We start from the raw sequence: 27,922 nt of genomic DNA, 5'->3' as shown, positions 1-27,922 counted from the left end.
ATGAAAGTATCGTCACTCCCCTCTTTAAAATGAGAATAACAGTAACTGAACTGTGGCCAAAATACTGCCTGGCCACACTAAAGTCACTATTACTTTTTGCAGCAAGGCTTTTATTTTGAAAAGAGGCGTGCCTTAAACCGGTTTACTTAACAGTAGCTAGAGCAACAAGGATGGAAAAATACATATGCACTAACAGTATCACATAAGACAAGTCTGCATGAGGAACAAACGTGGTGGGCTTTACACGTGCATGTTGCCGGTATTTGTGTTTAAGGCTATCCTTATTCTCGCGCATGTTTTAGGCATTCATTGAAAATTACGCCTCATTATTAAATAGCAATACTTAAGAGACCTCATGTTCTGAATAGACCACCATAGGATTTTTACCTAGGGAAACTTGACACCTGGGTTATTTAACGGAAACAATTTGTCTCGATTTTTTGGATGTCCGTCTAGCACAGTCAGTGATTCGCTACTATTTCTCTCATCACTAATTAGCCACGATGGATCTCGGTGCAGAACATTTAAAGATCCCCGGCTCTGATGAGAGAGATGTTGCTCAAAAGCCCTTAGATTTCAAAGTGACTGGCAAGGAGAGTGCAGAGGCGCAGAGACCCACATGGAACAACCGGATGGAGTTCATCCTGGCGTCCGTGGGGTACGCGGTGGGTCTGGGCAACATCTGGAGGTTCCCCTACCTGTGCTACCGGAGCGGCGGAGGTGAGGCTTTCTAATGTTGTAAATAACAACCGGGGGTCTTACAGGGTTAAAGGGTCAAGGGTGACTGATGGTTTCAGATGTATTGCAAATCCTAAAAACAAACGTAGGGGTGGGTGGGTGCAGACTAGAGACACACAACAACACTTTATATAGCACTTTTCATACAACACGTGCAGCTCAAAGTGCTTTACAAAATTACACATCACAAGTTAAAAACAAACAACAAGAAATTCCCCTCAGATTATTTGTTAAAATCTTTAAAAGGTACATGCAGCAAAATATAACATTTTATCTGGTTAATAGACAGGGGCGGACTGGGACTACAAATCAGCCCGGGAGTCTCGACCGGCCCACTTCGGTACCGCCGGCCCACCGCGGTACCGCAAGTAAATACCGCTAGTAAATTGTCGAGGGGGGGGGGGGGGGGGGGGGGGGGGGTGGGGGGGTGGTAATGTCTACTAGCGGTAGACATTAAGGGTAAATAATGTCTACCTCCGGGCCGGTGGAATTGTATTATCACTGGCCCCACCATTGTAACCACTGGCCCGGAGCATTCGTCCAAAAAAAAAAATCGACTAATAATGAAGAAAATTAACACATTTGTTGCAATAGTAATGTATGCACTAACTACATTACTACTTGTACTACAACATTTTAATCATCAGTTCTTCCTCATTTTCCTCAATTGTTCATATTTGGTTTATTAAAATAATGATATTGTGGTCATTGTTAAAAAAATGTCTGCTATTATTATTATTTGTATAATGCACTTTCTGCCTTCCTGTCAGGCTATGTAATTGATTTGATTAGAACCTGAACCTTCATTATCCTAAACTGCTTGGACATTTCGCCAATACCTTTATATTGTCTACTCTTCACTTACTTGTCAGCATAGGTCGGCATTGATGTACAGAGCCGACGGAAGACCTTGTTTATATTGGCATCATATTGAGAGGTGCAGCCAGTGACGCGTCATAAAACCAGGAAGTAAGCTGCTGGTTCCCTCGACAAGGGTTTTGGAAAATAGCTGGAAATAAGGTCTGTGGAAAACAAACCTGTTTGATAAATGCACGTTTTGTTCAGCCGGATAATCTCCACATGTCTACCCTACTTTTATAATTTTCGAATCATAAATCTAATCGATAGATTATAAAAGGGTTTTAGGACGCGTCACTGCACCACTAGAAGCCAACTCCATCGATCAAGCTGGCTGAAACGTTCTCTCCCTCTTCTTCTCATACTCACTCTCCTTTAACTCCTCCCGTGACTTTCTTTTATTTGAAGATTGTTTTTTGCCCGGCGCTTGGCCGGTTACCGCTGGTATTAAAAACATTTGGCGAATGGTTAGGTGGCGCGATAGTCCGTAGTGAAGGAGCGCGCTCCCGCTCACCGGAGCCTGCTCCCGCTGCGCTCAGCAGCAAACAGCTGTTTGCTTTTCACCCAACAACAACGACAACCGACTCACGGAACGCTATGTTGTAGCGTTGATAAACGAAACAATTTAACTAAATTGCTAGTCAAAATACCAATACCACAGGACCATTTTTTTAAAGCAATATTTTTAGTGGCCCGAGCGGGCAAGTGGAAAGTACGTTATGCTGGCCCGGGGTGTCTAAATAGTGCTTCCGGACCAGCGGGCCATTTAATGTCGAGCCCTGCCGGTTACCGGCCGGCCCACATCGTCCGACCGGCCCACTTCAGTACCGGCCCATCGGGATTCGTCCCGAACCTCCCGATGGCCAGTCCGCCCCTGTTAATAGACACAAGGAGGTAAAATGTATTATAATACAAATAAAATAAATAATGGTTTCTCTCTGACAGATAAGACACAAGACAACAGAGTCGATGCAACAATATAACATATACAATATAATATAAAACCCCATAAAACAAAGTGAACATATAGGTACAACAGAAATACAAATAAAAAGATTAAAACCTATAAAATAAATAAAACAATATAAAAGTAGGTAAATAATAAAGACTAAAAGAACATTTAAAGTGGGGGGTTGCTAATAAAAAGCTATGTCATGCACTGAGTTGGCCTCTCTGATGTTTCCTGGTAGCAGGGGTGTCAAACTCAAATACACAGTGGGCCAAAAAATAAATAAATGGGTACTAGTCGAGGGCCGGACTGGTTCAATGTTTATTGCAAAACGTATTGAAATGAACTTATTGCACATATTAAACCTGGAACTAACAAAGCTTAAATGATAGCCTATAATTAAATCCACCAAGGGCCTGATTTGGCCCCCGGCCTTGAGTTTGACACGTGTGGTAGGGTATTCCACAGTTTGGGAGCGTAGTGGATAAAAGCAGCCTCACCCATTTTATTTTGGGGGACTTTAGGGATGAGTTAGCCTACAGATTACATACATACAACTAACACGAACTTACATGAACACATATGGGAAAGTTAGTACAAACTACAAACCATTGTCTTTGCATTCAAATGTAACTAATCATGATGATTTGTGATGTACCAATAATGTCCAAAATGCTCCTGTAAAGATCATGTTATTTATTATTCAGACTAAAAATGTGTATAGCTTTTTGTGTATGTATAAATGTACAGACTCCTCACATCCTGTCATGTAACTCATATGAATCACTCTGCATGTGACTACATGCAGAGTGATTCATATGAGTTACATGACAAGCTCAGTCATTAGGGTTTAAATAAATTAAACAGCATTTTTTAAGCATATCTGTTTATCATTCGTATCCTTTATTGAATTTGTGTTTTAAGTCATTTGTCATCCATTCTGTACAGAAAAACAACTTTGTTTAGAGGGCGGTAGTGATCCCAATAATTTACTGGCCTGGTAACTCGGGTGGCAAGTATGTGTTAGATCTCACATGTACGTTCACACCTTTTGATAAAAAATAGTCCCTGCCTTGTTTTGGACTGTGGGAAATATTTGAACTTATGAAACAGGAATCGTTTACAGAAACATTATAAAGTAAATGTTGTCTCTCATATATTGCAAGCTAGGATGACTCAGCACAATTCATCTCAGCATGTGGCTGTGATTAAACGAGCTTCAGCACTCAGCTTTTATTTTCACTGAATTGATGTGAGCTTTGTAGTTAATCTAAAGGCATGAGTGTAAATCACTTATCCTGCCACTTCCAATTAAGACATACTGTATTAATAATAGTTACTTACATATATGTGTTAGTATTCTACCTGAGGAGAAACAGTTAGGGATGTGTTTTTCATGATTAAATATTTACATCTTTAAAGAATCATTTGTTAAGCAGAAACTTGTCACTCAGTGAATGTTCTTTTTTTAAAAACAGTATTCAATTCAGTGCAGAATGCCACATCTAAACGGCATGTCTTGCATTATGCAAATCGTACATACTTTAAATAGTTTTCCTTTCTTTTGCAGGTGCCTTCTTGTTCCCTTATCTTATCATGGTGTTCTTCTGTGGCCTTCCTCTGCTCTTCATGGAGTTTTCTATTGGGCAGTACACTCGATTAGGGCCAGTGCATGCTCTCGCCAGAATCTGCCCCTTGTTGAAAGGTGAGTGACTCTCCAGGCCAAAGGCTCCTTTCATGTGAGGGGATGAACATAAGATGGTTTCCCTTCAGTTTCACATATTTGGGGACAGTTGCAAATAGACTTTGCTATTAAAGTGTGTTCACCAAATACAGATGCATTACATATTTGTTTGTACCCAGTGTTGGACTTTTAAATAAAAGTATCCTCTCTTACCTTCGTAAAACCTCCGTGTACTCAGATAATATCAGCCACTTTTTTTAGGCAAAGTTAGAATACTGTAGCTAGAGGAAGAATAATTGGAAAAACAATTTAAGGGAATGATTGTTAATTGTATTTATTATCTGCATGCATTGAATAGTGATATGTGACCCGCTCTATCGAAATCAGTTGGAAGTCGCAACGGCTCATTTCAAAATAAACGTGGATTTGTGTAAAAAAAATAGTTTTTTGGGGTTCGGGTGTTTTGTTTGATTTTAAATAAACAAAGTCTTGGCTTTCAGAATATTAAACTTGTTTCGTCAAATTCAGATGATAAATACAACTTTGAAAGCTTGTAACGGCATAGTTACAAGCGGAGAACGGAGTAACTTGACGTCACAGCAGGCATAGCAACAGCCGGTGTTTCTCGTTAGTAACACAATACACACAAATGCAAAATTGCACAAACACACACACACGCATACATACACACAAACTCGCAAGCTTCCCCCAGACCAGTAATCCAAACGAAAATATCTTCCCTCCATAGTATTTTGATCATTTGCTAATAATCAATCAGATCGATGGATTCCAGAGAAGACGAAATTGTAAAGGCCTTTTTCTCAAAATGATGACTCGGTGACAGTCATTATATAATGTGACATATTTTTGCTTAATATTTGGAGTACAACAACAATCCAGATATCATTAGAAAGCTAGGACTCTCCTCTTTCCAACAGTGTATACAACTCAAAATGTGTCTTCGGGTCAATGCGACTGATTTCGATGGAGCAGTGAGGTCACATATACGATTTAAGTTGGTATGCAATTTATTTTACTGCAACCTATTGTTAAGCAATCCCTGTTGATCAATTAAGTATTTCAACAAAGAGAAAATAGTTTAACATAGGTGTGTCTGGCAGAGCATACATTACATAAAATGATAATTGACTTCCTGTTCATAGTAGTGGGTGGATTTCTGTTTCGTTATCCTGGGCACACCTGGGTTCTTTCTCATATTCTCACCTGAAGAAAAAAGCTTTAAAGGAAGATCAGGTTACAACCAAACTTAACAGTCGCCAGTAAAAGATTACATTTGATGCTAAGATGGGCTGTTTCAGTAGTTTGATATCAATAACTTCACATAGGAGAGTAGTTTGGAAACTGCAGGTGATAGTTTGTGTCTGTCAATAAGGTCATGTCTTTGGTCTGTAATGTGGGTCCGTTTGTTTGGATATCTCAGAAACAAACCAGATTTCATTTAGGAAAAGTTAGGTCATGTGTCAAGAAGGAAACTTTTAAATAAACGTTTTTATGACATACTTGTATTCTATACTAATGAAAAGTACTTTGCACATATATCCAGTACTCAAGTTGTACAAAAAAATCAGGGGGGATGGTGGATTTTATCATATCGGGACATCATTTGTGCTGATAACCCGCAGAGGGTGGGAGACCAACCAGCATAAAGATAATTATTATACTCCTAAAACAACATGCATGTTATGGATGTTCAGATACTCCTTTCATTGCTCTTGACCAAGGCACCTCAGAATTAGAGTCGGTCCCCGGGCTGCCATGGCACCACTAACATTTAGGGTCAAATGCAGAGGGCAATTAGTGCAAAATCTTTTTTTCACTTTAATTTAAATGGGGGGAGGGAATACAAAAATGTGGTTATAATGGAAGTATATGGTACAAATCTTGTAGGCTAACAGTCCCTCATTTATTATTCAGATGGATCAACTGATTATACTAATAATAAAGTCAAAATAGTTTTTAGAATATTGAATTATAGTGTATTTTTTCAAAAAAGCAGTTACTGGTATACGATCAAAACTGGTATCTAAAGGGTTACATTTGTATCGTAATTAATTAAATCATTATGTAAATTCTTCATGAAAAATGTGAGGAAAAAAATTAGAAAAATATTGATCGTCATCATTTTATTGCAGTTCAAATACAAATATTTTATGTTAACATTCCCAATGTTACTTTTTTTAACAGGGCATTAAGTGCAAATTGAAATTGTTTACAAGATATGAAAATATATTAAAAGATTATACAGATAATACAAAATAGGACCAATGTTGTCAATGGCTGCCGACTCCACTCTCCCCCATCTCATAGAAGTTTCCAAAGATTTTCATAATCATGGTTTTTGGTCTCAATTTTTCTGGCTCTTGCTTTCGGATTGTTAGCTAAGCAATGGCTTTGAAGCCAAGTCTTGACATATACCTCTGGTCTGAACTTGTTCAGTGGAGGGCCAACACACTTGTAACACAGGCTGACATGCTTTTTACCTCTAGGGAGCTTCTACACTCTTAAAACTACTGGGTTAAAAAATAACCCAATCATAACCCAGCTGCTGAGTCACTATAGGACAGAACACAGCTGGGTTGTCTTAACCCATATGCTGGGCTGGATCATTTTAACCCATATGCTGGGCTGGATCATTTTAACCCATGTGCGGGGTTGTTTATTTGACCCAAGCTAGTGATTGAAATTAACTATATCACTGGGTTAAATTAATATAAACCATACATTGGGTTGTTCATTTGACCCAAGCTATTGATTGAAATTAACTATATTGTTGGGCTAAATAGAATATAATAATAGTGTAATGAATTATCTCCAAACACACCGTATATATATATATAAAAATGCATGTATTGATAATTTGAACAGCTTTGGCAAATCGCCAACATTCCATTTCCACTATAAAAGAACAATGCATTTTAGCACAATACAAATTCAATATATTTAACTCTTAAATAAATAAAAACAGTGCTAGGGCCTTGAGAAATATCTGTGTGTATTTTAACCATCACTTATGAGTGAACACAATTTTCAGGAACAGTTCTGCGTATTAATTTAACACATGGACCATAAAGACCCAATACATATAAAAGTATAAAACAACATCTACGAACAGTCCTTCAACTTGAAGCTGAACAGTAACAAATCTGTCAATGCACACAACAGAACACAGATGTAAAGCAGCAGGATGTAAACAGAGGAGAACAGTGTGTGTGCGTGTGATTGTTAAAGTGCAACTTTGTTGGTTGGATTAAACTGCCAAAAGCTTTTTCAGGCTCAACACCCTGGGCTTCAAGTTCCCCTCAACACTTTCTGGGTGAAGTCGAAAGTGTTGGCCAAGTCTTTTGGGTAGCTCAGATGCAGGGCAAAGGTCAGTGCAAAAAGCAGGATGAATGCGTCAGCCAGTGTGGGGAGTTCGATAACTCCGATAACCCTCAATGACAACAGCGATCCTCTCTGGGCAGAAGAGCGTGGTGTCTGTTGACCTGGCACTGATCATGAGAAGTCCGACCGCGATGCCCTCTGTGTCTGGATCATCAGACTGCTCCACCTGATGACAAGAACAGATAAACGTTACCCAAATTGCCTTGCCTCTCTCAGAAATGTGTTTTCTGAAAAATACATCAGTGACATATCACATCAAATAACCGTATGTTTTGTGCATAATGTGGGTTTAAGGAAACGCCTATTAGCATTGCACAACATAATGTTACAGCACTAGAAACGTCAGCCTCCAAAATAACCAATCAGTTGACATAAATGCTTTCAACAAAAATCATGTATAACCTTCATACGGGTAGGATTTATTTTATCACTGTATTAGACTGTTACTATTAGCTAGTTGTACCTAATAAACTGGCAACTGAATATATATTTACAGTATAATCTCTCCCTACTACACATACAAAAAAATATGGGGAACACTAGAGATTATTTTGTATGATGCACTGATGCTGCAGGAAAGAAAGCCCTCTCTTGATTGTGTATTTTATTAAATCACCTGAGCCCATTTTATACACGCTTAATTTCAAATAAATCCTTAAGTAGAAATCATATTCAACACCTCTGAAGTGTTGAAGTAAAGGGAGATTATGTTCAACATGTCCATTGTGTACCTTACAATAATTACAATTCTTATGGCAATATTCAAATCTTGGAACTAGAACCTGAATGGGATGTGAGCAAAACAAGAGATAATGTTTGATTAACAACACCTGAGTGACAGAATCAAGCTTTGATGACACCAGGACAGTTCATACTTTTTCAAACTAAATCTATCATTTATTATAATTTTTTCACTATAAAAATTCAAATAATTGTCTACCTGCGATAGAGCTCCTGAAAGAATGTAACAAGATAAACTATATTTGTGGATGATCTGTCACATACATTCAAAACAGTTATTATGCTGACTTACATGCCACAGCCTCGGAAACGTGGAGTCATCTTCATGCAGATATTCAGGCAGAGCACAGAGGACAGCAGCACGGAGGACATGGACGTCAGCTTGCTCCTTGAGTGTGAGAACATATATTTGTTTTACTTTGGATGCTAAACAGTATAACCACACAACAATTGATATCACAAGAAAGGGCTCTTCCATGACTGAAGAGATTAACATTTTGACAAAGATAATCCACTCTAGTATGAGAATAAAACACCAAGAGGCATAACCGACTCACCTGGAGGTCATAGGAGGCGAATAGCTGATCCAGAAGTTCAGTTTCCTTTCCTTGCCGCCTTCTTCCTGAACAGGCTCTGAAGATGGAGGACATGTCTATCCAACTCCGCATAGAAGTGGTTCTTCAGGTTGAGGTTTGTTATCCTGTGAAACTCTGCCAAAATATAAAATGACTATTTAATTCACAGTACAATGTATATGTGGACTGAAGGGAGCAGAGATAAACAGAAACATAACATGCTAAATCTGAGTAAACATGTCAAAGGGACACAAAATAATTATATAGTTGTAATAAATAAAATATTTTCACCTGTGACTCCATTTTCAAGGCAGGCCAGCGTTCCAGGATCTCTCCAACAGGTAGCTCATCATTGATGATCTCATTGCGCCGCAGGGCAAAGGTAGTCTGCATTAACTTTTAAATCAAGGGAATAATAATGTTATAATGTTCAAGTAACTCTGCCCTTGTATCAAAGACAGCAGCACAAAGTTTGCATCTCCAAGCCATTGGAAAACGTAACAATATTCACAGGCACCCTACAAACGGCGGCGTGGTTGACGCTTGCCTGCGGCATGTCTGAAGCTAGACCAACAACCAATCACATGAAAGCTACACTTTGCTCCCACAATGCAGTTCGGCTAAGCCGCCATGTCACTCCATTCACTTTGAATGGAGTGACTTCACGCTTTGCCAAACTGCATTGTGACAATCAAATCATATGCCAGTACAAGCTCTAGCCAATCAAACCGCGTGCTTGTGTGTCCGGGGCGGGATATTCATGTAATTGGTTGTTGGTCGAGCTTCAGACAAGCCCGCTGCCGTGTGTGTGTAGGGGCCATAAGCATGCCACAGTTGCGCCGCTGCGAGGCTCCACTCGCACCCCCCCCCCCCCCCCAGCGCGTCACAGTTTCTCCACTGTGAGGCTTACCAGATTGAAGAAGCCATATATCTGCCAGTTGCGTCAGTTTCCTTAAGAGAAAAAACATTAAAGGTTAGCTGGGTTGCAAAGTTTTCACAAAATGAGAAACACTATTTTCGAACCTAAAATGGCGGCAGGCGGCGCGCTTTTCTTCTTTTTTGTTACAGCATGCATGTCTGTGCGTGTTTTATTAACTTAGAGGCATATAAATTAATACAACGAGGATTTACGTTCATTTTAATCCACTAACGTTGTACCATAACCGTGCGTTCTGCATGTTTTTAAAGCAAGCTAACTTGAAACACTAGACTATTAATCTGTTAAATCCGGCAGCCCCCGGTACCGAGGGCTTCTTGTTCACGAAACTTTGTCTCAGGGGCATCTTAACATTTAAAAACCTATTAATGTGTCATACCCACTTAACGAAACTCAGCTAACTGAAGATACGAACCATTTTTACCGAAACAAAACACAAGTCTCACTATTAAATTAGTCTAAATTAGCGCACAGAACTCACGGTAGAAATACTTTATTATAGGCTACTTATCGTAACTGCGCATACAAGATATCAGATTAAAGCTGAGATTCCACAGATTCTAGAAGTATTAGTATCATCACTACACGATCATTACCTTTGCTGAGTTACATGTATTTGAAAACGCTGGGGGTATAAATTACCTTGTAAAATGAATAGTCTAGTGTTTCAAGTTAGCTTGCTTTTACAAACATGCAGAACGCACGGTTATGGTACATATTAGTGGATCAAATTAATCCTCTATGCCTCTAAATTAATAAAACATGCCCAGAAATGCGGTAAAAAAAGAAGAAAGAAAACGCGCCGCCTGCCGCCATTTTAGGTTCGACTTTTCCAGAAAACGTTTGCAACACAAACGTTCCACTTTGAGATATAACTTATAACAATATAAAAATACTGTCTTACACGTAAGTTAAATCATTTCTCAAGTGAGGGAGATATTAAATGTAGGCTAGCTAACAAGAGCTCAAATCAAATCAAACGTCAGACCAGCGTCAGACAGATTCAGTAAAAATGTTTGAGTACTATTACCAATATGACCCTAAGTGGTTGAACACTGTATACACAATATTAAAAATCAGTTCATAGTCATCAGAAAATTAGCGGTGAATTAACTTTTTTAAATGTTTGAGTTAAAACAACCCATTTTCTTTCAGAAGCTTGTAATGTTCGGTCTTACACATTGTGCAAGAACACTGGTGATTCTGTGAAATCACTGGCTGATTAGTGGTTTTGCAAAATCACTGTTGTGGTTGTAGTGGTTTTTCAAAATCACCTAGTTACTAGTGATTCAACAAGTTACAGAATTGTATAATTATATAAATATAGATAAAATATAGGTTCCCTTGTGTTGTGAGAAATGACAAAAAGATGGTTCCAGAATGATTCAAAAGTGGGAAAATGAATAAAGCAATCTCTGGGTTAAAAATAACCCAGGCAGGTGTTCAACTGCAATTGAAGCCCTAATAACCCCTTTGACCCAGCATGAACAACCCACCAGTGTGTTTACAGTACCCAAAGAACCCATAATTATGCCCCAGACAAATCAACCCAGCAATGTGTTTATAGAAATAACCCAGCATTTTTTAGAGTGTAGTTGTGGTTAAAATGTTCATCTGACTAAACCCACGTTTACACTCAGCTGTGGAGATGACCAGAGTGTTCACTGCTTGAAGGAGGGGTTTCAGCTCTTCTGGTGATGGTGGTATGATTCCATCAACAGTTTTGAGTCTTACCAGCTAGAGCACGAGAGAAAAACGTATAACTCCAAACTAAGTTGCTATTGTATTGCTGCTTATGTCCATAGATTCCACCTTTGGTGACTAAAGTAGTGAGTAATGACTAAGATTACTGATTCTTGACTTACCTGAAATGTTATTTTTAGTATTTTTAAATATGAAGTCCCTCAGATCACGTTGTCCTCCTGGTCCCTTGGCCATTGTGATGACCGTTACCTGCAGTGTTGCCAACTCCATAGTAAGGAAAGTAGCTATTGGCTGTCCGAAAAGTCGCCAGAAGTCGCTAAATGACGTCATCGCCTAATTTGCATATCATGTAATGGCGGCTGTAGGCAAAAAACGTTCCCAACCCTTCAAGGATCAAAACTTGAAACCACCGGAGTTAAATCCAGACGACAGTAGATCAGAAATGTCTTTTGAGTATGTTTTGGGGTTTTAACATGACAGTTTGGCATAGAAATCTCCCTTACAATAAAGGCAGTATGCCCGTGTGTCATCTCCAATAAATGGCTTCAACCATCCTTTATACTCAGGGTTTGATTCCCACTCCTTTCTATATTTTTGAGAATACAATTTAGACTGTGCCATGATGTTTAGCTTGTCACAGAGAGGCACACACACAGTGGACGAGGTGATTGAGTGACTGAGGCTGTGTGAGGCAAAGCAAAGCAAAGGCAGTTATTTATTATAGTGTGAAAGTGAGTGAAGAAACATTTACATTCAACATTTAAATCCCGCTCAAAACCAGGACGGCTTGGCAGTTGGCGCATGCGCAATTCATTTGCAGTCTCGACGCGGGGGAGTGTGGTTGTTTTATGGGCATAGATATGTCTCATAATTATTTGTGTGAACATAAAAATAATTTGTGTGTAAATATGTGATTTGTAAATGTAAAACAACATCCACAAATGCATTTAAAAGATTTGCAAACTCACAACCACATTTGCAAGTGTAAAACGGATCTGCAAATAGGCTAAATATGTTCACAAATAAAAAAAAAGATCTGTGAATATCTCTTTAACATTTACACCTTTCGATCAGGCATTTGTGAATCCAATTTGTATTTGTGGACCAAAAATGCGCTTGCGGATCTCAAATCTCTGTTCACGGATCTCAAATCTCTGTTCGCGGATCGTCTTTTTACACACACGGAATTTTGAGACATATTTTCCGCCGGTCTCGGCTCAAATCTACTCGTGTCACTCGGTTATTTTCGGAAACCACGTGATGGCCGCTGATGGCGACATTTCCGCATGATTTCAAAGTAAGAGCATGATGGTTTGTTTAATGCTGTTTTTGTATTATAATGAACAGCGGAACGTTAGATGCATTCTTCATCACCATCACCATCATCATCATGTTATAGTGATACAGTTAGTTTGTGTTATTGATTCAATATAGCATATATCGAGCACTTTCGTTGATGTTGAAGTGCAGGCTATACGCCACTTTCGGGTCCCGGGGGGACAGCTGTTTCGCTACCAGCTGCTCACCCGGAGCTGCTCCCCCGGGACCCGAAAGTGGCGTATAGCCTGCACTTCAACATCAACGAAAGTGCTCGATAGAATGCATCTAACGTTCCGCTGTTCATTATAATACAAAAACAGAGCATTAAACAAACCATCATGCTCTTACTTTGAAATCATACGGAAATGTCGCCATCAGCGGCCATCACGTGGTTTACGAAAATAACCGAGTGACACGAGTAGATTTGAGCCGAGACCGGCGGAAAATATGTCTCAAAATTCCGTGTGTGTAAAAAGACGATCCGCGAACAGAGATTTGAGATCCGTGAACAGAGATTTGAGATCCGCAAGCGCATTTTTGGTCCACAAATACAAATTGGATTCACAAATGCCTGATCGAAAGGTGTAAATGTTAAAGAGATATTCACAGATCTTTTTTTTAATTTGTGAACATATTTAGCGTATTTGCAGATCCGTTTTACACTTGCAAATGTATTTGTGAGTTTGCAAATCTTTTAAATGCATTTGTGGATGTTGTTTTACATTTACAAATCACATATTTACACACAAATTATTTTTATGTTCACACAAATAATTATGAGACATATCTATGCCCATATTGTCTCCTCTCTGCTCTGACTGCAGCAGCAGCTCTGCTGCGGCCAGGCAACTGTCAGTCTGAGCGCCTGTGAGTACTATGGGAGGGAGGCGGGGCTCACGGCAGCACCCGCGGCTCGTTAACTGCAGAACAATGTGAGTCTCCAAACACCAGAAAAGTCGCTAATAACACCATTATAAATCGCTAGATTAGTCGTTAGTCGCTTTTGACACAAATAAGTCGCCAGAGGGTTTGGAAATCCGCCAAATTTAACGAGAAAATCGCCAAGTTGGCAACACTGGTTACCTGCGCTTCTGGCATCGATCAAACAGGCGCATCACGGCGCTCTGGCGCCCTCTAGGGCACTCGCATAGTATAGCGTCAGTGACTTGTGTGTGTGCTCCCTCGCCCACAGTATTTTACTCAAAATGCGCAAAATTAATGTTGAAATAGCAGTAATACCAGTGCCACGTTCATTGATAAAAATTAAATAAGGGATGGAAAGGGGGAATGGCAGTTTTAGAAGGGGGATGATTTTGACCGTTTTTATTTCAGGGGGGATGCCATCCCCCCTCAATTTGAGTACTGCATATATCCCAAACTGATCTCATATTAAATGCAGATCTGGATAAAAATCCGGACTAACCTTTTATACAAAAACAGTTGTTTTTATAAGTCATCAGTGTAGAGGGCAGTGCTACATCTTTGGAGTGCTTTCTATTATTTTAGAATATTTTCTGTCTGTTAAATGAATTGTTTTCACATGTTGATGGATGGGAACTTGTCTAGAGAAAATTTCAATCACTGCTGTAATCCTTGTCTATTTCTTTATCTTCAAATTGTAATTGTACATCCTCTGGCATTGAATGAACATTGATTTATCTGAATGAAAATGAAATGTGGGTCATTGAATACGTTTTTGAAACAAATTTGGATAGTCGGGCAAATCATGTGCATCAGAATGAAGAGTTGTTACTATCAAAAGTTTAAAATCATTCACGCCCGGTTGTATAGGCAACATTTTAAATCAAACATTTGAATGAAGTGAAATGTGTGGACCCAGAGAGAAGGGACAGGTAAAACAAGAGCCCAGCCATCAACAAACAACACTTGGGTGTAAATTGAAAATGCTGTATATCTTGTTCTAACTCAAAATTTTCTCTATGGTTTTCTTATCTCCTTAATGACAGAGATTGTCTACCCGGTCAAAACGTTTGGGTCCTCACTTGATTTATCGCTCATTTCTTCCTGGTTAATGCTCTGTGCTTAACAGAGGCCAAAAGCAGGTAGTTTTTTTTCCTGTATGTTCTTTGAATTGATTTCCATTTGCAACTCACTGCAGTTTGCTGTGATTTACCTGTGATTCATGATTTAGATGCTCAGAAATATCTATCACAAATCAGCAAAAATGTCTTATTTACTGCCGTATGCCTGATCGCAGCATTACAAGTTGTTTACATTTCCTGACTCAACTTTGGTAGTACTAAGTGAGGGCATTTAGTGGACAGGTGAGGAATGACAGGGTAATATTCATTGAGGACAGCTCCTTCATATTACCTCTATTTGTTTTTATATCTGCCTTGTTTTGGAGTTCAGCACACTGATTTTAGTTTTGAATGACTTCACCACTTAGAGAGTGTCTGGTATACCAGTGGAGCAGTCAGCCATGAAAGCTGGATGTTAAAGTGAGATAGGCAACAGGCAATAACAAAGAAAGGAGCGCTTAACATGAACCATGCCCAGTGGATGTAGCTGATCCCAGAGTTCAGGGGGTTTCCTTTGGTTCTTTCATTATGATGACACAGAGTGGTTTTTCAGCCGCCTCTCTTACTATTTTACTAAATATTGACACTGGATTCAGTGGAGCATGGCATGCCAGTCTACAACCTGTAGAAACATTGTTTTTATATACTGCTGGAAAACAGAGAGACATTTTAACATTAGACAGTGTTGAGATCAGTAGGGGGAAATCCCTAGCAGTTCCAAATGACAAAGATAACAATGAAGGTCATGATAACATGATACAGTAATAATAGTTAATTAATTAATAGTTTGACATTTTCTAAATGCGCTTTTTGATGAGAGTTAAATAAGAAGTTCTTTGCCACTTTATCCCAGCAAATTGTATTTGTATCCGCGGCTAGCAGCCAGATAAACTTAGCATGAAGTCTGCAGGGGAAACAACAAGTGGCTCAAACCTAAACATGAAATAACAAAATTACCATTCCCTCTGCCAGAGGGTTTGTGCAACTTTCTCTTTACTAGGACCAGGAGATAAAAAATGTAGACAAGCAAGATTTCAAAGGTGCACATATATTTTGGAAAAACAACAAACCTGGCATTTTCGAGTCTTAGCTAAACTAATCCGCAGCGAAGAGTAGTATCGGTAATATCAGAATTATTGATACAAGAAAAAAAGTGTTGTTTTCGTAAAAATAGCTATTTTTCCAGAAATGTAAGTTTGACAGAAACATCAAAAAGTGACCTATACAGGATAATCAATGCCTTTCCTGTGTTTAAAATGGTTCAGGATAATTATACCTGTCCACGGCCCACTGACATCTCTTTGACCAAGATAAGTAGCCTCTACCGGCCCTAGAAGCCGGGCTCTTTAGCTGAGTCATTGCTCTGAAAGCTGTGTACACACAGACACAAAGACACAGAGCAAACTGAAATCTGACACACAGCTCAGAACCACAGGTGTTAAAAGACTGAATCATTTACATCTGTTGCAGGACTTTGATCCCACTTTTACCCATTTGATCAAGAGCCTGTTATACTCACATAATTACACCAGGGAATTTCTAATCCATGGCTCCAGGAATCCCTTTTATTCGAGTTTGCTTAACTCCATCTTTGCCATCATAACCAGAGATAAACCTGCAGTAGCCTACATGCCCTTTTCTGTTGTCAATCCTTACGTGAGATGTAGACTGCACCCAAAACTTTAACCCTTGACCCAAATTATTCACCCTATGGCAGAGATTGCATAGCAGTTTTAGGAAGTAAAGTGTACACATGTTCCCCCACATCTGTTCTTATTTCTGCCGAGTCGTGTCTCACTTTGTGTCCCCTCCATACGTGTCACTCTGCAGGTGTTGGTCTGGCCACAGTTGTCATTTCCTTTGTGTTCTGCACCTACTACAATGTGCTCATGAGCTGGGCACTGTTTTATTTCTTCAACTCGTTCGAGGCGACGCTGCCCTGGACTTCCTGCAACAACACCTGGAACGTTGTCGAAAACTGTTCCAGTGGTTTCCCCGGCAACACCAGCCACCTGCAGTCTGCCAGCCAGCAGTTCTTCGAGTAAGAAATATACCTTATTTAATATATATTATTATATTAACAGTATGTATTGCAATACTCAAGCTGTTTTTTAACATGCACTGGAGGAAATAGCCGTTTCTAGATGATTTTCATAGAGGGCCCCTAAAAAACGTTTTATTGGTTGTCAATCATGAATAAAACAAGGAAACCCGTCCATATGCCCAAAGACAAACACACAGGCTGACCACATACAGTAACATGTAGTAATGACTGAATTCATTTAAAATTGTTGACAACAATACGGAGAAATATCTATTTTAAAAAGTACTAACAGCAAAGTAAGTAGAGTAATAATAGCAATTGAGCAAAAAGGATATGAAAAAAAGCTTCTCAGAGATGACTTATTACAGACATTTTAATAAATTCACTATATTCATAGGTTCAAGGTTCAAGGCTTTTATTTGTCATATGCACATAGCTACAGTGTAGTTATGTCAAAGAAAATCTTAGGTCACAGGCTCCTCCAACAGTGCAACACAATACAACTGAAAAACTGAAAAAATAGTGCAAGTAAATACAAAACAAATTGTGAAATAGTGCAATAAGAGTCTATATACAATTGGAATATGATATATTAGATACATAATTTGTAAATTGCAGCCAGATGAATGTTATGGATGTTCTTTCAAAAGTTGAATATATTGTTAAATATAGTATTACTGTGGAGCAATATGAGTTGTTTTTGTCTGTGCTCTTCACTGGTGTATAGTTTGTGGTGCTTAGATGAAAAAACATTGCTAACGTTTCTACACCAATCAGGATTTAGCAACAACATTTCATTGATAGTTTTTGGTTTGTATGCCACTTAAGTCCTAATGAAGGGTTACGGTTTCCTAACTTGAACTATAGTTTACCTTTTTTTAGATTTATGTTTTCAGGGGCTTCTAGGATACAATGTGGGAATGACTTTCTATTTGTATTTTCACATTTATCCATTATTCTCATCTTTCTCTTCCAGTCAAAGACTTTTGGAGAAAACGAATGGCATTGAAGAAAGTGGCGGCGTGCGCTGGGAGCTCTTTGGCTATCTCATTCTTTCCTGGGTCATTGTGTATTTGTGCATATTTAAAGGAGTCAAATCGACAGGCAAGGTCAGAACATTTACTCATGCACATTGGTAATTATTCCTAATGTTGTGCCTGTGTCAATTGTATTTGTAATTGTTTGATAACTTTCTGTCCTTCTGATATTTTATCACAATGTATGATTATAATTCAGCAATTTTGAGGTTTATAGGAAAGGTGTTCATTTTCATGCTGATTAAAGGGATATAGGTCATAGTCTGTTGTTCATAGGCTTAGTCATTATTTGTTTTCAGAATTTCATTGAAAATAACATGCTTGTTATTCTAAAAAGTGTTTAACTATACAAATGTGTCAGTGTAAAAGAGCCTCAGTAACTAACTGTTGCTACGCCGCCTACACAACACAAACCAACACATCCATCAATGTCTGCTTCTTTCTGTTTGGGTCCCACAGGTCGTGTATTTCACCGCTGTTTTCCCGTACTTCATTCTGTTTGCCCTGCTCATAAACAATGTGCAGCTTCCTGGAGCCAAGAACGGCATCCTCTACTTTGTGACACCCGTCTGGGACAAACTGTTTGAAGTGAAGGTGAGACTCTGTTAATGAGTGAGTGAAAAAAAGACTTTGGTTACACATTGGCATCACATTGTTGAAACAACTTTTGGTTTTCAAATTAAATTAATTATAATTCTTTGTTGGATCAAATATATATTTACCTTTACTGTGTATGTCAGAGAATGAGGAATTGTATTGAATTCCATTAAGCTTTTTTCTTGAGTTTTCTCAAGCCTCAAGCTTATCTACATTACAGTACATTACATGTTCTTGTTAGACGCTTTTATCCAAAGCGACTTACATACTCAATACTGTGGACAATCCCCACAGGAGCAATTTGGGGTGAAGTGTCTTGCCCAGGGACACAACGACATGCTGACTGCAGTGGGACTCAAACTGGCTATCCCCTGATTTAAAGTTCAGCGCACTAAATTCAGCGCACACTTCCACTGAGCCACAGCCTCCAGAGCCAGAAAGTGTGAGAGGGAAGAGTTTGTTAAAGAGATTAACTCAATAAACATCTTAAGTATGTCCCAGGATTTATTGGAAAATTAATAATTGGCTTTAAAGATTTCAGGGACAGAATAAAATTGTAAGCAAAGCAAAACTAGATTCAGAGAATAACGTGCTCTTTCTTGTCCCTTACAAAACAACATGAACAATTAAGCTTGATACTTACTGAGGTGAAAGCATGATTTCCAATCTTGGATCCCTCACGCACATTCCTTTTAACTAAATATGCAATCAGACTTGTACAACAAGTTGTTCTTGAAACACCTCAAACACTGTTATCTAGGAACTTTATTAAAAGTATTAAATGAAACTACACAGAAGTTAATCCTCGTGCTCCTCTTTCTCTTTACCAAAGGTTTGGGTAAATGCAGCGGCCCAGGTGTTTAACTCCATCGGAATAGCATTTGGCTCCATGATTTCAATGGCTAGTTACAACAAGTTCAACAACAACATCCTCAGGTAAACACTCTGTTTACCTCTGTTTAAAGCTGTTCTGTGTCTCTGACTATGAATATCCTCTGAAGATTTTTGTCTGTTTTTAATGCTCGCAGTGTACATATAAGGAAATCATCACACACTTCCAAAAATACAACAGAAAATACATGCAATAAATATTTACCACTTATCACAAATAATTTCAGGACCTCCCACTATAAACTCAGCAATATGCTTTGAGCTGAGAGCTGCTAGACCAGGGGTGGCCAACCCGCGGCTCTCGAGCCACATGCGGCTCTTTGCCTAGTTTCATGCGGCTCTTCAGTTCATATCGAATTTTATGTGTGAGTTTGGGGGAGAGACACTGACTCCCTGACTAGTGTTGGCACGGTGTACCGATACTTGAAAGGTACCGCGATACCCTGCCGTTAAAAACGTTACGATTCCTCCGTTTCATTAGTATCGGTACTTTAAGAATGACGGGGAAAAGTACTCCGGTGAGAAAGCGCCGTTTTAATAAGAGCCGTGTGTGTTCAGCGCTCTGCTTCCACTCCCTGCACTGCAGCCGTGCCTGCAGTCCCGCCCCTCTCAAGCACGCTCTAAGTGCCTCCCCTCTCTCGTGCACGCGCTAGCTGCCAGAGCATGTGAGAAAACGAGAAGCATGGCTGCAAGTGGGAGTGCAACTGCCGCTGCGCCTCGGCTTGTTGACAAAAAAAGACGCCAGAAGCGAAATTTGGAAGTATTTTAGCTATATCTCTGACAGTGAGGGCAAGCCTACGGACACCACGAGGCCTGTCTGTAAGACATTTATTAATTGTATTTAATACGAATTCTTGTCATTTATTTTATTTATTGTTCTCATTGTTTAAAAGTTTGTGTTATGGTTCTGGTGTGAAATAAAGCACAATAATTACATTTAAGACCGTTTCCCTTTTTTTAAGAAAATATCGAAAAAGAATCGGAATCGCAATTCTTGACTTGGTATCAAAACCAAAATGTTGGTATCGTGACAACACTAGCTACTCCTGACAGTTAAACCTGATATTTAGTAGGTCTGTTAAGTATTGAATGCTGATAATTCTGACGTAATTTGGCCGGTCAAAGTTGTTTGGGCTCGGATAAAATCGCTCCGTTACTTTCGTCCCGTGTTATGTATGTTGTGTGTCAGTATGAGAGGATGACAGCGCGTATAATTTTGATGTGGCCCAAGAGCCAATCACAATAATACCTGCGATGCAGTGAACCAATCACCTTTGAGGGGGGGGGGGGGAAACCTATCGTTGATTAAACATTATCCAGTGTTTCCCCTACCATTGTCTTGGAGGGGCGCTGCGCCCCGCCAACGGAGCCCCGCGCCCCCCCTGAAATTCAAGGTGTTTAAAAAAAAAATATATATATAATTTTTTTTAAAAAAATATATATATAACACCAAATTGCAAATAATCTATAACTACTGTCACTTTTCACATTGAACATGTGCTCTTTTATTAAATAAACTAAACGCTTTCATTTTAAGTTGTGAGTTTAGTGTTTTTGACCCTATAAGAAACACTGATGCATTAATCAATAACAATAATCCACAGCTCCTCTCTCTGCTCCAGAGGATTTAAAAAATATATATCCCAATGCCACAAAAATGCATCAGTGACGTGGTTGAAATCTTGTCTCCAGAAAACAAAAAACTGAAACAAGCGATATCAGTGACTGTGTGTTTGATGTGGCTCTTTGAAGTAACATAGAAAAAATGTGGCTCTTAACCTCTGACTGGTTGGCCACCCCTGTGCTAGACTCACTACAAGCCACAAAGTTCACCAGAGAGACATTGAGAAAGTATGACAGGAAATGAGGCTGTACTATACTGAGTCTCATTAAACAAGAATATTGTAAATGAAGGCTAAAGCTTCTCTGTGGGATATAAAAAAAACACACACCTGCTGAGACAATTTTAGTTTTCACTTCGATTTTTACAATACTTCCTGCCAAACAGTGAGCTTGTTAATCCAACACACAAACCTCCTGAGTTTCTAAGTTACTGTAAACTGTACTGACTTAAAACTGGAGGATTTGAACTGGCTCAAGGACTCAATTGCAAGATATGACTGAACATCAGGCAAGGACAAGATTGAGGTGAAACTAGGAAAGTACAGAACAAAAACAACAAATGAAACACCAGAAGAGCTGTCTGCTTGACAATATGTAACCAGAGAAACTGGCAGAATCAGAAATCCTTTATTTGTCCAACAGCGGGGAAATGTACAGTGTTACAACAAAAAGTGTCATAGCGGGTAAAAAAAGAAGGCATGCAATAATAAAGAATAAACTAACTTATTAAATGTTGAGAAGAAAAGCACACATTAGTTGTACTATACTAAAAATAAAGACAAATGTGTAGGTACAGTAAGTGCACAACCATGGCTTATAAGGATGAGCAGCAACTTAAGAACTTAGTGACATACAGTATACATGTAATGTTAGGTGTTGAGACATTATAAAAGATGTGGGATATTCATTACAATGTAGTGTTTTTCAACTTGACTGACTGAAAACGGACTAAATACACTTAGCATGCGGGAAGGATAGTGAGCGACAGGGAAATTAACCTTGGTAGCCGATGGAAGTAAGCAAAGTTTTGGAAAAGGAGAGCGTATTTAAAATAAAACTGAATGATTTAAATGACATTTAACAAGAATAAACATGACCACGAGCACGCTTACATTATTTATTTTGTCCTCCTTCTTTCCCAGGGATGCTTTGATTGTATCGTTTACCAACTTCTTCACTAGTATCCTGGCTGGGTTTGTGATCTTCTCAGCTATTGGCTACATGGCTCATATACATAACCTGCCGGTGGACAACATAGCAACAGATGGTAAGCATAAAGCCCGTAAAGAAAATGGCACCGCAGTTTTAAAGCTTTGTTTTATCATGGACTAAATGTAACTAAGACTTCAGAGTGCAACATAAATAGAGAGGGACACACACATATATCCCAGCCTCTGTTTTCCTTTCATCCTCCTGGGATCCTTTCTGCTCTCCCTTTCACGGAGAAACAAGCCACAGATTTCAAGAAGTGCACATCTGCTGTGCATATTTAAAGTAGGAAGGTCATTCAGGGACATTTATGCTGCGTTTCCATTACAGTTTAGGAACTGGGGTAGTAACTATAGTAACGCAGTGTAGGCGGAGCCGTGACGTCATCTTCAATGCGAACCACAGAAAAACAACATCAGCCGTTAGCTGTTAGCCCTCAGAGTTCACAGTTCCTCATATCTGTTCAGAAACTATACAAAAGTTAAACAAGTACAAACCACAGACTGCCTGTGTCATGGCGAATACAGTCGCTGGTTTATTTATGTCTGTAGGCTATAGGCCGTTGTTGTGAGTGTGGACGGTCGGAGCATATACTGCGTTAGCTTAGCCAAGCTCCATTTAGAAAACACGCATTTTAAAAGGTTTTCACCTGCCGTCTTGTCTGCAGACTTGTTAATTAATTCATGGTTTTTACTAACCGGTATCAGTATGTTGTTACTTTCGGCATCATTTTGAAACGTGCATTACAATTAAATCACGGTAAAATATGTTCATTTTGTTGTAGTTGCCAGCAATTATCTCACTAGTTTAGCAACTCAGCCCGGTTGTTGGCCCGGAAAGAACCTCAATTTTGGAGAGCCAGAAAACTGTGAAAAAGTACCCGCTAGCCGGAACTAAGCCTAGTGGAAACGCAACCAATACCGGGCCGCTTAAACCGCGCTGTAGTGGAAATGCGCCATTAGTGGAAGTTTACAATTTCTTAAAGCAGTTCTCTACTGATGTTACTTATGGAGCTCATTTTACACATCTTCAGGTCTGGGAGTACTTCTCAGGCTGTTGTATAGTGTCTTTAATAAAAACAACTCCTATAATGCAATTATGGCAAGTACTGCAATAGAAACTTGATGTGTGTAATGAATACATCTTAAGGCTGCATTTTGGGAATTCTATATCCAATGTTATTGAGATTGACCCAGAATAGTGACTAAAAGTAAGGATATTTGATTCTCTTTCTTGTTTATTTCACTCTTACAATAAAACTAGATTCTCCTTCCCATACTGACTAAAACAACTCCCTGACTAAAATGGGAGGTTGTTTTGCTTCTTCAGATAACATCAGAGGGGTTTAGTCAGGGCCTGAGTTCATCAAAACAATGTAAAACTGCTCTCTTGAATGACTACCTGATCTTCCTGTAAATATGTTTTGCTGATCATCGGTTACATTTCTTCAAAAGAGTAATCTTAAAAGTATATCATTTGTGTGTGTAGTCAGGGTGGGCCAATCAATGCATTTTCTGTATTCCTCCTCCTAAGAAAAGCAATGCCTCTAAATCCTTTTAGTGTTTGAGTTTAGGACCTTCTTCAATGCATGTAAAGGATTTTAACCTGCAATCACGATACAACACTGGCATTGCATCCTGTATAAATGTACAACTTGCTATACAAGTCAAACAGGGTTATGCACTCTGTCTTCCTTTAGTAGCCGTAACTCACACCATCATTCATTTTTTATAACCAGAGCGTGTAAAAAAAAGTATTGTTTGGTCTTGTCCTTTAATTAAATAGTACACCAAGGTGCTCTTTAACTCCTCATGTCCTTTCAACCAGTAACTGGAAAATAGCTGAGTTTAAGTTTAACCACAGGTTCATGAACCTGAATTTGGGTATATTTGTTTAAATGTGCATCTAGGCTTACTAACAACTTCTGTACTGTGTGATGTCTCAGGTCCTGGCTTGGTGTTTGTTGTGTACCCTGAAGTCCTCTCCACGATGCCCGTCCATCAGCTGTGGGCTCCTCTCTTCTTCTTCATGCTGCTGTGTCTGGGCCTGGACAGCCAGGTGAGCATCTCTCACACACTCATATAAACACAGTGGCCCGACTTTAGTTTTTAAGGAAGCAGGCAGATATGGGGAAATAGTGCAAAACAGTTTTACGTTACTTAACTCATGTCTTCATAAAAATGACAAAAGATGTATTCCCGGTTTCTACAACTGTGCACATTCAGGTTGACTATTTGTCTCTGCCTGTTAACCCAACTGTGTCCACCTCTTGGCCATTGACATGGAAAACAATAATCACTTACAATTTGAAGGTGTATTTAACTTAAAGGTGGGGTAGGTAATTTTGGAGAAACCAGCTCGAGTGCGCTAGAATTTGAAAATACACAACCGGAAAAAATCTGCCACTTCCTTACAGAGCCCCTCCTCCAACACACACGAATGCGCACATGACCAATGAGGGCACGAGATAAGTTTGTACACAGATGGAAGGCTGACAGGCAGGTAGGCCATCCAGTTACTTTAGCCGGGCCGGCTCAGATGATTGGTCGTGCTTTTTACAGCACTACGGCTTCCACAGATGAAATGTTTTAATGGATTTTTTGTCAAAGCACTTCAGATATTCATTGCTATCGGGATGTTAAGAGCATTCCATGGAATATAACAAAAAGTGTATCTCGAGCCGGTTTCTCAAATTTACCTACCCCACCTTTAACCTTTATTTTGTATTTAAAATGGTCAATATATATATTGGTTCAAGTATAATCTGCAATCTTTAGGTGATTGATATATTTTTCTTCTCGCCCTTATATGCTAAACAATTATTTGTATTCCTTTCTCGCACTAATCTCTTTTGTGGTTACACAGGTCTTTGCACAGACTCATAATTGCATCCTAAAAACAAGTGCTAGAATGACTTAAAGCCAAAACAAATCAAGAGGAAACCACTTTTGACAGTCATTTTCATTACTATTTGAAAACGCAGTTTGTGCTTTTTTGTGTGCCACAGTTCGCCACAGCTGAGGTAGCCATCACGTTCATAAAAGATGAGTTTGGCCCCCAAGTTCTGCGTTTCTTAAAGAGAGAAGAGCTGCTGACCCTGGCTGTGTGCATCGTTGGCTTCGCCTTGGGGATTCCTCATGTGACCAAGGTACCGTCTGTGACAGCTAAACTCTTTACTTCTCAGAGAAACATATCTGAGGATGTGTGGTAGCCTAGTCGTGGTATGGTTTGGTCATGTTTGTCTTCCTCTTCCTCTTGTCCTACCTGCACAGGGAGGTATCTACGTGTTTCAGCTGATGGACCACTACACGGCCGTGGTCTCCCTCGTGTTCTTGGCTTTCTTCGAAGTTGTCGCTGTCTGCTGGATCTTTGGTAAGATTGCGTTATTTGGTCAAACGCAGACGCCACCAAAATCTGCTTTTGCTGGATATTTATTCAACTGAATTCTTACATATATTCACAACAGGAAGAAATCTGAATTAGTGGTTTTCTCTCAAGTGTTTAATCAGCCTCTCCCATCAGGTGTCCCACGTATCTGCTTGATGATCACGAGGATGCTGGGAAAAACTGCAAACATCTACTTTCGTGTCTGCTGGGGGCTGCTCTGCCCCGGTATTGGTGCTGGTGAGGGTTAAAGAAGATTATCTGTGCAATAATATTATTAATGATGATTATTTAATACATTTGTTAAGACTGTCCTTTTCCCTTCATAGTGTATACTGATCGCCAGCATTGTCCAGTACACTCCTGCTCACTATGAGACGTACACCTACCCGAAGTGGGCTGAAGGGGTGGGCTGGGGGGTCTCTCTGGTCTCCATTGTGTGGATCCCAATTGGAGCCATTCATGAGATTTGCAGCAACAAAGGCTCATTTCTTCAGGTAAGTGAAAGTCATTATCAGACAAATGAAGGAAGCTTATGTTTAGCTCTTTAAAGGCTCCTGTGCCTGTGAGGTTAAACTCTAAAGGCCCACAGCAGTGCCTAACTTCATGTACAATGCTAACGTGCTGTGGATTTAAGTATGAAGCTTACCATCTGAGCATGCTCACCTGTTAAGTGACACAAAACAAAGAAAATTTGGACGAGGCGGATGTGAATGTCATAGATGCAAAGGAATGTGTCATTAAATAATGTGATGACAACAATTCATCCTCAGCACATGTTTGTACCATATATTTATATTTATATTTTACAATCTATCCAGTAGTTGATAAGATTAAGACCCCAACAAAGTGATGGATCGACAGACAAACATTGCCATTCACAGTCACAACAGGGGCTAACAAATGGGTATCAGTGTGTTTTGTGCAAAGCGGGGCTGGGGAAAATAAGAAATAAGAAAAACTGTTTTGTTCCGTTTGTACTTAAAAAACATTTCCTGAAAGGTTTGTTTCTAACACAATGCTTTCTCTGCACCCTCAGAGAGTTAAAACAGCTATGATTCCCACACTAGACCTGGATGCTGACTATGCCCTGCCGGAAAAAGAGAACATAGACAACCCGGCGGCTGAAAACCTGATGACTTCAGTGGCATGACAAGAAATACAACCGTATCTGTGCGTATATACAAAACAAACTGTGTTAGGGCTTCTGGTGATGGCATATTTACACTTTCATACACAATCTTTTTGTATATCATAACATTACAATGTAATCATATTTGTTTTACCAAAAGACCGATACTTTACTGTACCTTTTGCACATTTGTAGCTGCTGTTGACTTAAAAAGCACAAAGAGCCTCCTTTGTACCTTTTACAGATGGGAGAACGAAAACAGATTTTTAAAGAGATTGGATATGTTGTACACCAAGTAAAGAATACTTTATTTAATTTAGGTATGAGTGATTGTTTGCCCTGTAAAGATTATACAGGGGTTCATTCCAACCAAATATAGCCACTTAAATTATTATTTCATCCCCCTCCCAAAAAAGAATGCCCAGTGTATGTTTGTGTTGTGGTGATGTTTTATCTAGCAATGTGTAAATAAGAGTCTACTAGGTATCAATGATAGAGGCATTTAGAGGCATTTAAACTTTTTAAAGAGCCCTGTTTGAAGCTGGGAAATAAAGCCTTATTTGGCCTACATGTTATGTTTGTGGCCTTTAAATCCATAACACATTGTGCTGTTATGTTGTTAAATGTAGGGTTCAGGCAATCTTCATCTGCTTAAAAAGTTGAGAAAGTTGAGCATTGGCTAGGTATTCTGGTTTTGGTGGTCAGCACCTGAAGTAGTCTATACAAAAACAATTTTTGTTTCAAACCTTTATTTAACCAGATTGGTCCCATTGAGATCATAGATCTATTTTTCAAGGGAGACCTGCAGCACATGAAACATAAAACAATGGGGGGGGGGGTTATTGTTATTGATTAATGCATCAGTGTTTCTTAGGGTCAAAAACACTTAAAGTGAAAGTGTTTAGTTTATTTAATAAAAGAGCACATGTTCAATGTGAAAGGTGACAGTAGATATAGATTAGTTGCAATGTGGTGCTATATATATTTAAAAAATAATAATAATAAAAAAAAAAAAAATTGAATTTTTTAAAACACCTTGAATTTCAGGGGGGGCG

At 39.2% G+C, this 27,922-nt stretch overlaps 1 protein-coding gene across 1 annotated transcript; it reads left to right on the top strand.

Moving 5' to 3' along the window:
* The first annotated feature begins 208 nt into the window (after positions 1 to 208).
* Positions 209 to 27,714, top strand: si:ch211-225b11.1 (uncharacterized protein LOC561694 homolog). The gene is given in 14 exon segments (XM_034238211.1): positions 209 to 720; positions 4,116 to 4,250; positions 16,781 to 16,991; positions 17,971 to 18,103; positions 18,491 to 18,625; positions 19,461 to 19,564; positions 22,285 to 22,409; positions 24,297 to 24,409; positions 25,359 to 25,499; positions 25,624 to 25,723; positions 25,874 to 25,953; positions 25,955 to 25,975; positions 26,065 to 26,232; positions 26,775 to 27,714. Coding segments are annotated over 14 exon segments (1,797 nt in total). The 5' UTR covers positions 209 to 503; the 3' UTR covers positions 26,889 to 27,714.
* Positions 27,715 to 27,922: the final 208 nt, after the last annotated feature.

The sequence above is a fragment of the Gymnodraco acuticeps genome, unplaced genomic scaffold, assembly GCF_902827175.1.
Source record: "Gymnodraco acuticeps unplaced genomic scaffold, fGymAcu1.1, whole genome shotgun sequence".
Classification (NCBI taxonomy): domain Eukaryota; kingdom Metazoa; phylum Chordata; class Actinopteri; order Perciformes; family Bathydraconidae; genus Gymnodraco; species Gymnodraco acuticeps.
Note: the sequence above shows the minus strand (reverse complement) of the source record. Positions and strands in the feature narration are given on the sequence as shown.